At 33.6% G+C, this 10,929-nt stretch overlaps 1 protein-coding gene across 1 annotated transcript; it reads left to right on the forward strand.

The window, feature by feature from the left end:
• Positions 1 to 4,046: 4,046 nt before the first annotated feature.
• Positions 4,047 to 4,499, forward strand: LOC112003485 (uncharacterized). The gene has a single exon (XM_024035698.1). The coding sequence runs from the start codon at positions 4,047 to 4,049 to the stop codon at positions 4,497 to 4,499; it is 453 nt and encodes a 150-aa protein (XP_023891466.1).
• The last annotated feature ends 6,430 nt before the right edge of the window (positions 4,500 to 10,929 follow it).

The following is a 10,929-nucleotide window of genomic DNA, read 5'->3' on the forward strand; positions in this document are numbered from 1 at the left end:
TTTTTTTTTTTTTTTTTTTTGTTCCCTTTTTTTTTTTTTTTATTAATTTTTTTTTTTTTTTTTTTTTTTTTTTTTTTTTGGGTTTCTGGATTTATGAAACGATGAAGCCGATGTCTTATTCTTAGCTGAGTTTTACCCAGTGAACTTGATGTACCCGTGAGTTTTAGAAGTTGAATTGCTAGTTTCCATGTCTAATGGATTGTGATTATGGGTGTGTATGGTTTCGTCCCCTCCTTAAATGGTTCACACAGTGAAGTTGTAGAATTCTGTTTAAAGTAATGACAAACGTATTTGGTATTTACACTCGGGGTAACTGTGCAGTTGTTCTTCAATAGTAGCAGAGAGGTTGTTGAACATGAAAATGATTGATGATACTTATTTTTTGACTGATTTTCTTTTATTTACATATCTATTTAGAGCATGGACTCAAGAAATTATTCATCATTCACTGATGTCTTACGGGGGAATATTTCTCTTGAGGATGAACTTTTTGGTGTATCTGAAACTAGTCCCCCGTTAGTCGAAGATTCTTCAATGAATGATGAAGGTGCCACTTCTAAGAAAAATCCATTGTGATGAAATTTTAGGCCTTGATATGTATTTTGTGGCATTTTTTGGGTGTAGCTAATTTTAGGCCTTGCTATGTATTTTGTGATCTTAGCAAGAGTTCTTGACTCTTTTATTATATGATTTCGTTGTAGATTCTAGTAGGCCACTACAATGTAAGTAATCATAACATTTTAGCTTATATAAAATGTAATGTATTTTCTATGTTTGATTTTATATTACTATAAAATTTATATTCTTTTGTGTTTATGGATTGACCAATTAAATGTGTAACTAGTTATAGCTAACATTCATGAACATAGTATTGTGATGGTATGGCTAACATTCTTGCATTTCTTGATTCTAATATCATGTATATGTTCCAGTATATAATATACATGGATTCTGTGAGAGAAGAAGAATACGTTGATATAAAAAAAATTGATAGTGATGGATGGGACAACCGAACAGAATGTCTATTTGATTTTTCAAATAAATCTGTTATAATGATTTTATTTTTTTAAAAAAAAAAATTAGTACGGCCTTTAGAATAGTTAGAAGAAAATATATTATACTTTTAGATTTTTTTTTATCCCCTTATGAAACCAGCATAAAAATTGAACATGGGTGTGGAGATAGATAATTACCTACTTGGTTAAGAAGAACCCTCTCCTACTTGAAAAGAAACATACTTGTTTAGTGAACGTTTATGTACAACTACACTGCAATGCCTTGGTCTCAAAACTATGGAGTCAGTTATGGTTATGGATCATCAATTAAAATAATCTTGATTCTTCACATGTGTGTGTGTGTATAATTGCAAAATCGGGATTAGTAAATGTATATATGATAAACCAACATCAAAATTGCAAAGGCTAATCATCTTTGACAGAATAAAATAAAATCTGCAATCCTCTCAGCCAGCTTTTCACTTTTTTTTTTTTTTTTTTGATTGGTTTGTGATTGGTCCTGTAAAGACATGAAATGATGTTTTGTCTCCCTTTTTGAAAGCTTCCTTCAAGTGAATTACCTATGGTGATACTATGCAGAACCTCATTTATTATATGGTCTTAAAATGATAATATAGAAATGCTAGCTCATGAGTCATGATTACCTCTTGGCCATTTAAACTGAAAAATTTGTTTGCGCTGATCCCTTTTTATTTTCTAGTCAGCAGGAATCCATGATCCCTTGTAAAGGGTTTTGTTTATAGGCCAAATGCATGACCCCACCACCCTTAGTGTCCCTCTATAATCTTATTTAAATTACACTTTACTATCATGTATTGTTTTACATTTTTCTAAGCTCTTAGCTCTTTTAATTAAAATACCATCATCAGAAAGAGCTCTTTGCTGCCTTATAATCCATCAAGTATCCATAGCATTTAAGTTATGTTAACTACTTGCTGCAATGTTGTATATTATGTTTGTGGAGGAACATCTCAGTAAAGAGTAAAGGGGTCATAAATGAGTATCATGTCAATGGAGTTTCCAATTGTATTTGGTTTGATTTTGCTCAGGTTGGGAATTTTCTTTGAGGCATTGTTGTAGGTTTGGAGCAACGTTGTACTTATTTGCCAAATATATTAGTTGAATTTGGAGAGTGCCAAGGGGTTCACAGTTTCTTTTGTGTTTATGGATTGACCAATTAAATGTGTAACTAGTTATAGCTAACATTCATGAACATAGTATTGTGATGGTATGGTACATATAAAAGTTAGGTTAGTGAAGGGAAATTCTCAATCAAAATATGGACAACTAATATGAGACAATGAGAGTAGCTATACATATATTACAGTTCTAGGGTACTTGAATGATTGGAGTGTATGTGTGCGTGTGTGATCTATGTTTTGGCCCCCTTTTTAGCATCATTGAAAGATTCTTTATCAAATATCTCTCAAATCAGATTTTTACTGCATTTTATTTCTTTTTTTATTTTATGCATTTTATGTAAATCTTGATATTGAAGCTGGATGCCTTTCCCATCATTATAGAAAGATGCAACTATCAATAGCCTATTAACCTTAGTAAAGCTGTCTTTATTTACATACTATATATTTTTGGGGCAAAATATTAATAACTTCTTTTGGGTTTATAGGGTTGTGCTATATTCATCGTTTTCTTTTATACTTTTGCAATTTTGTAGGGTGGGTGTGGGTTACAGCTAGATTGCAATTATTGAGTTTGGGTACCTCCTATAAATTTTCCTTATCAGCTTTCTTTATTGTTGGACTATATGCACACATGATATTTGCATGGCTTCTGAACTTGTTTCAACTCTCAGAAAATTCACGAGTTAATGTTATTGCTTTTGAATCAAACAGAAGTTAAGCTTCAATTAGTCCAAGTTTAGAACTCTGAACATCTTTAGCTTAAGTGCTTGAGAAGCTCCGTTACTAATGCACCATACCATATGTGTTCTTTTGATGATTATAGTAGGTGGCAGAGTAGTTCTAAACTTATGACCTTATTAAATTTTTAGCATCCCAAATTCCCAACAATACGTTTGTTAAAAAGAAGTGACTTTTAAATAGCATCTTAATTGCAATAACAGCTTAGGGGATGATATAATGACAATTAAACCTTAAACCTGCAATAACATCTTAATTGCAATTAAACCTTCTTTTAAAGTTATTGATTTCATTTCATATTATGTTTTTTGCATCTATATTGATAATTGCTTTCTAATGTTTTCTTCTCGTTTATCTCCATGGGTCGTTCTTTTTTTGTGAATTGCTTGATGATGACTCAGATGAAGATGAGATAATTATAAAACTTCTCACGGGTTCGACATCACAACGTAAGCATCGTCGGTATATCGACCGTAATCATTTGGAAGGCCATAGAAGGCTTTATGATGACTACTTTGCCGAAGAACCTGTATATCCTCCCAAATTATTTCGAAGGAGATTTCGAATGAGACGTTCTCTTTTTCTTCGAATCCTATCTAAGGTAGAAGCTCATGAACCTTACTTTATCCAAAAAAGAAATGCTGCTAAAAAGCTTGGTTTATCTCCCCTTCAAAAGATGACCGCTGCACTTAGGATGCTTGCTTATGGAGTAGCAGCTGATTTTATGGATGAATATGTGAGAATAGTAGAATCTACTGCAATAACCAGTATGAAAAAATTTGTTGCAGCAGTGGTTGCTATTTTTTCAGAGGAATACTTAAGGCCGCCAAACAATGAAGATATCGCTAGATTATTAGCCCATGGCCAAAATCGTGGATTTCCAAGCATGTTGGGAAGTATTGATTGCATGCATTGGAAATGGAAAAATTGTCCAACTGCATGGAAAGGGATGTATTGTGGTCATATTCGTGAGCCAAGTATTATTTTGGAAGCAGTGGCTTCATATGATCTTTGGATATGGCACTCATTTTTTTGGGTTACCTGGGTCAAATAATGATATCAACGTGTTGGAGCGATCTCATGTATTTCTGAGCTTGCACAAGGACGTGCTCCTGAAGTTAATTACTTAATTAATGGTCATGATTACACAATGGGATACTATCTTGCTGATGGCATATATCCACAATGGTCAACATTTGTGAAGACAATCCCACGTCCACTAGGAGCAAAAAGAAAATTATTTGCAAAAGCTCAGGAGGCATATAGGAAGGATGTAGAGCGTGCATTTGGAGTACTTCAAGCACGATTTGCAATTGTACGTGGACCTGGACGGTTTTTCTATCAGGAAACACTACATGACATTATGAAAGCATGCATAATTCTTCATAACATGATTATTGAAGATGAGCGAGAAGAAGCTGAAGTAGTGGACTTAGATTATGAACAAATCAATGAGATTTCATGTACACCAATGTCACGTGAGCCGACAAATGAATTTACGGAGTTTACTCAAGTTCATCAATGCATTAGGGATCGAGGAGTTCATTCTCAACTCCAAATGGATCTTGTTGAACATTTATGGCAATTACAAGGAGAGTCATGAAAACTTTTGGTTTTGTTTATTTGTCTCCTCTTGTTTATGGAGTTGCCATTAAAACTTTTGATTTGGTTTATTTGTTTCATTTTGTTTTATGAAGCTACTATTAGAACTCATTGGCTATGTTGTTTTGTTGTGTTAAGTTTAGTATTAGCCAATTGTTTTGTTGTGTTAAATTTAAGTACCATTTGTCATCAAGAAAGTGGCAAGCTCAATTATGTTTAATGTTACTGGATATGAGTTATTTGTGTAAGTTTTCTATGGACTACATTGGTAGTTTAGTTCAGTTGAAACAACTGAAACTTGACAGGTTGGCTTTTAGATTACATATGTTTTTGGCTTTTGATATGAGACTTGACAAGGTGTCTCAGTATAAAGAATTATGAATGTGATGGCTTTTGAATATTTGGTCAGATATTGTCTCAAGGGAAGAAAAGCTGTAATTCCCTTCTTGTGTTGACACAAACTTTTCTTATTTTGTTTTGGTTTTTGGGAATTCAAATGTGTAATTGCAATTAGTACTTTATAAACAAAGATTTGGATTTAGCTATTGATATTGATACGACAATGATGACTTGCTTATCTTTTGATGTTTTACAATGATATTGATATCGATATTCGGATGATATTGATATTTGGATGTGCCTTCTTCTCCTTTTCTTTTTTTTTTCTTTTCTTTTTTTGTGACAAGTTCTAAGTTTTTTTTTTTTTTTTTCCGAAGTCCCCAGGTTCTAAGGGTTTTTTTTTTTTTTTGGGGTTGGGGGGTGGGGTGGGGAAGGCAACAGGTTCGAAGTTTTTTTATTTTTTTTTAAAAATGTTAACTGATAAAAAAAAAAAAGTTTAAGAAAATATCATTTTTTTAAAATATGACCGTTGAATGAAGGAGATTGTTTGAAAATGTTACTTTTTTTTTTTTTTTTTTTTGAGAAACAAAATGTTACCGTTAAAGAATAAGAAAATTTGAAAATCTGATTGTTTTGGATCAGATGTTACCGTTAGGAACAATGATAAAGAAAGAATAAAATAAGAATTAAAAAATAATATTTAAATAAAGTAATAAAAATATAGAACATCTGATAAATGGGATATTGTAAAATGATGTGGTAAAATAGTAAAGTAGGCTTTTGGTGTGGCAAAATGGCATAATTTTTACAATATCTGCTACGGATGCTCTTACAAACAGCACATATATAAAAAAAACTAAAATTTGAGCAAACCCAGATAAAGGTGAGAACTAATAAGTTATTAAATGCAAAAGAGAGAGTGAGAGAGAGACAAAACTGTTCCATGGCTTTGAGCCAGATAGGCTCGGACTTGGCCAAGCCCTTGACGAGCTTTCTGGTACGAGTAAGCAAATCTCCTTTGAGGAACGACATGGCTTTGCCTTTTCCTTTGGCTTTGCTGATCACTGTCTTGTCTCTGCGAGACAGTGACTCTCTTCCACAATGGTTTTTTTTTTTTTTTTGTTTTATGTTGTATTTTTTTGTATTTTTTTAAAGTTATTATTTTTTTTATCTGTCTAAAAAATATATAAAATAATTGTGAGTATTTTTTTTAACAATGTATAAAAGTGAGATAGAATAGTGTTATAATTTTTATGAGGTCCGTTTGAATTGAATTTATTGTTGCTGAAACTGAAAACTGAAAACTGAAAATACTGTAACAAATAATTTTTAAATGTGTGAATAGTATTGTGGGATCCATTTTTAATATTTTTAAATACGTGAACAGTACATGCACAGTGCATAAACAGTGTATGCACTGTTCACAACAGTAAATTTTGCCACTGAAAGTCAACATAAGCAGCTTAAAAAAAAAAGTAAAAAGAGGCAAAACGTGAAATTGAAAGACGCAGACGCCGAAACACCGAAACCAAACGCTCACATGATCTCTCTCTATGTCAAGTTGATAAGAGTTTGAATTTTTGAATTTAAAAAACTTATGAACTTAAAAAAAAAAAAAAAAAAAGATTATTCTTTTAACCAGTTTGTGTTTTTAAAATTAAAATTATTTAACTAAAAAATAAAAGTATTTTAGAGAGTTTAAGAATTTGTGTGAGAATATTTTAGTACGCAAATTAATGAAACCCAAATGAGGAATTCTGTTATTAATAATATAGATAATCCACTACGGGTGGGTCAATTTGTTACAAACACAAAAAAGATTTTCTAAATTAAATTATGTATATTTATTATTTAAAATTTTTTAAAATTTGGTAATTTTTTTTAAATAAAATATAATGTATTTTACATTCAATTATTATATAAAACAAAATATTTTGTAAATAATATAATGTGTGGTAGAATAATGTTTCTAGTGCTTTTTTAATAAATAGTTCATCATCTATACATCTTAAATGGCCTAAAGATGAAATGTGTATAATTTTAGGAAATTTTTTTTTTTAATAACATTTAAGAAATGTAATTTTATCAAGAACTTACTAATATTACGCTGAGAATATAACATAACTACCAATGAAGCAACTCCTCTCTTTTCTTACCAACCTCTTCTGCTAAAGAATCACCAAAGTGGATCAAAGTAAATTGAAATGAATTGAAGTTGACCGAAATAGATTGAAATAGACCAAATGGAGCAAATAGACCAAAGTCGAATGAAATGGACCGAGTGGACTAAAATGGACTAAATTGGACTGAAATGGAGCAAATAGACCAAATTGGACCGAAATGGATCAAAGTAGACTGAAATTGACTGAATTTATTGAAGTAAACGAAAATGCTATGTTGATGTGGCATGGTAAGAGTGTAGTAACAATAAATGTTACGCTTCAACTTTTAAATATTATATAGATATAGATGTAATAGAAACATGGTACCAAAAACTTTTTTTTTTTTTTTTTTTTTTTAAATATTATATAGATATAGATGTAATAGAAACATGGTACCAAAAACTTTTTTTTTTTTTTTTTTTTTTGCATTATGAGTGCTCAAAACATATGGTTTTACTATACTTTTTAGACCGTAGTTTTCACATTGTTTTGAAAACTAAAAGCCCAATATTGCTACCAAACTGGCCCTTAACTTTCCAAAATAAGTAACGCCATGTATCTTTAATGGTATATCAGAGCCTCGCTCCCAAGCCAAGCCTTACCACAAATGTTTTCTATTGTTACAAGATTTTTCCTTTGGTGGATGATGATTTTTTATTTTTTGTTTATTTATTTTTTTTAGAATCCAAACCAAAAGGCCCTTGTATTATTCATTGATGAAAAAAATTACAAAGCATCTCGAACAACTAGAGGAGATATATCATTAGTAGTGGACTCAAATCAAACCTGTAGCTCATTGCCTAACTTAGCATGTTCGGTAAGAATATGGGCAACAAAGTTGCCTAAGCGCTTCACATGGGTAAAGGTATAGACCCAAAAACCAGAAGCAAAAAGCAAAACATCTTGGATTATGCTCTGGGTGAGATACGTCCCTGCCCAACAGCGATTTGATAAATATCTTAGCATCGCTTTCAAACACCAAATCAGAAATGTTCAGCTCCCTCGCAAATGTTAAAGCTCTTTGGCATGCCAAGGCTTCAACAATTTCTGCACATGTGAGAACTAGGATACGTTCAGCCATTGCTCCTAATGCCTCCTATCACTCGACCACAACAATCTCGGATCACAACTCCTAGTCCGGCAGCCCTCTATTTAAAGAAGACAGCCCCATCAAAATTTACCTTAAGATGTGGGGATGTGGGAGGGATCCACTTGGAAACTCTCAAGCTTTCTGAACCTCCCCTTCTATCCAATACCTGAGCTGATTTGAACTCCACTTTCAGAATCTCAGCCTTGGCTCGGATTAGTTGGTACTCCATAATAGCTTTGCCCAGTCGTGTAGCATTTCTTCTATCCCAGATTAACCACAAGATTGTTGCTAAAATGTCTACATCAATTCGATTCCTTCTCAACAACACTATTGCCCAAAAATCCGCAAAGAGAATGAAGCTTTTACTTAACAACTTCTTGAGCTCATCATCAGGTTCCCATATTACAAACAGTCTCCGATAGCCCCACATAGCGTGGATACTGTCTTCACCATCAGATTTACAATTTGGACAAAAAGCGTACTTAACCACACCTCTACGCAGCAGGTTATGCAGAGTTGGTAAGGCCTTTCCAGCTGCTCTCCAAATTGTGTGCTTCACCTTGTAAGGAACCTACAGATGCCATATCCCCTTCCATAGCTGTGTACTATGTTATGAGCAACTTGGCATCAAATTTTTTTTTTTCCTTTCTTGCTAGCAGCTTATAGGCTGACTGAGTGGTGTATTCGCCATGTTTTGAAGGTAACCACACCTCTTTGTCCTGTGATTCATAAACACTAAAAGGTATCCCTTTCATAATCTTTGCTTCATGAGGCAGAAAGTTATTGTTAATTAACTTTACCTTCCACCCATGCTTGTCATGATTTATGAGATCACATACCTTTGAAACATTGCCTAAACCCGAGAGAGGAGATATAACTTTTGACCCCGAGACTTGTGGAAGCCATCTGTCATTTCTGACCTGAATAAACTGGCCATTCCCAACTCTCCACACCCTTCCCACTTCAATGACATGTTTGGCTTGTATGATGCTCTTCCAAGCATAGGAGCCTTTATTAGAGGACTCACAATCCATTATTGAGCAGTTAGGGAAAAACTTAGCCTTGAATACTTTATGGAAAAGACAATTTTCTCATTTTTCTCAAGACGCCATAATTGCTTGGCCAATAGCAAATCATTGAACTTACTCAACTCTCTAAACCCCATACCTCCCTTGTCTTTGGGCCGACACATCTTCTTCCAACTAATCCAGTGTATCTTCCTTTGCTCACCTCTATACCCCCACCAAAATTTTCTAATAAGAGTTTCTATTTCTTTAATTAGCCCTTTTGGTAACTTAAAGCAGGACATTGTGTAAGTGGGGATCGCTTGAATGATTGCCTTGACCAAAATTTCACGCCCCGTTTGTGATAACAGCTTTTCTTTCCAACCCTTTAATTTTTTCCATATTCTTTCCTTAATTATGCTGAATGACTTTTTCTTTGCTCTCCCAACTAGCGAGGGTAAACCCAAGTATTGCTCATATCTTTGGGTTGCTAGAATACCCAAGAAAGTAGTTACTGCTTCTTGAGTCCATTGATGTGTATTCGAACTAAAGAAAATATTAATCTTCCCTCTGTTTATGCACTATCCTAAAGCTCTCTCATATTAGTATAGGATTGACTGGATCTTCACACATTCAGAGATAGTAGCTCTACAAAAAACTAAACTGTCATTGGCAAACAGTAAGTGCGAGACTCTTAGACCAATAGGGCACAAAGAAACTCCCCTTATATCTCCATTCTTCTTCACCCTCTTTAATAAAGAATGCAAACCATCTGTCACCAACAGGAACAGGTAAGGGGATAATGGGTCTCCCTGATGCAAACCCCTCATGGGGGTAATGGACCCATAGGGTTGACCATTAAGCAACACTAAGTAAGTGTCGGAGGTAGAAAAGTCTTCCTTCTGACAAATGAGATTTATGTTGGGTTGGGGACCTAAATTGAAACTCGACAATGGGCTTGAAGCATGGCAAAAAGGATATCGGTGAAGATTTGGAGAATTCACCTTATTTTATGCCTTGGGCCTAGGTTGGGACTGACAAGGATTATGAGATGACCCAAAAATGTTTCTTACAGCAGACACGTCAGCACAACAAAAAAGTATACTGCAATAAAGAAAAAGCCCAGTAGTAAAATATTCCAACGGTAAAATGAGACAAAATAGAATAAACTTCCAGCCGTTAGTTATTTCATAGATTAAGGAGAGTGTCTACATCTCCAAAATCGTCATCCATAGGTTCTAGTGAGAAAAAGTCCTCTAATACAAGAACATGAGGGAAAAAATCTATAGTAATAATTAAATTATAACCTTCAATAGTACATGAATAAACAAACATTGTAGGATCTATTATAACAAGCAATGGAGAAAGCTTAGTGTGAGATAGAGGGAAAGAGAGAGATGCTAGCTAGCATAGTAAGATCATTATGATGCCAGGGTATGCTCATGGATATATTATATGTAGTGAGTAGTAAGGGTCATTTTGGTAGTATGAGTAGTGAGAGAGAGAGAGTATTTAGTAAAGCTACTGAGACTTTCTGCTGGTGATGGATAAGAGCTTATAAGTAGAGGTGTGAGAGGTATCTATAAGCTAGGGGCTGAAAAGCTTAGTTTCTAAGTTTGAGACTAAGAACTCAGAAGCTTAGAACCTCACTAAGAGCTTAAAGAAAATTAGAGAGAGTAAAATAAAGAAGTTTATGAGAGAGTTCTTCTCTATTGGTGTGTGTTGAAGAGTTGGTAGGGAGCTTTATTTATAGTTGAGTTTAAGGGGGTTTTAAGCAAATAATTTTTGCCAAAATCAGTCTCAATCTTTAGAAAATCCTTAGAAAATCATTCCTAG

This window comes from Quercus suber, unplaced genomic scaffold (assembly GCF_002906115.3).
Source record: "Quercus suber isolate HL8 unplaced genomic scaffold, Cork oak 2.0 scaffold_106, whole genome shotgun sequence".
In the NCBI taxonomy this organism is placed as follows: domain Eukaryota; kingdom Viridiplantae; phylum Streptophyta; class Magnoliopsida; order Fagales; family Fagaceae; genus Quercus; species Quercus suber.

Bases quoted from the DNA above. Each gene is read 5' to 3' on its own strand.
- LOC112003485 (XM_024035698.1), top strand. From the start codon at position 4,047: ATGGGATACTATCTTGCTGATGGCATATATCCACAATGGTCAACATTT.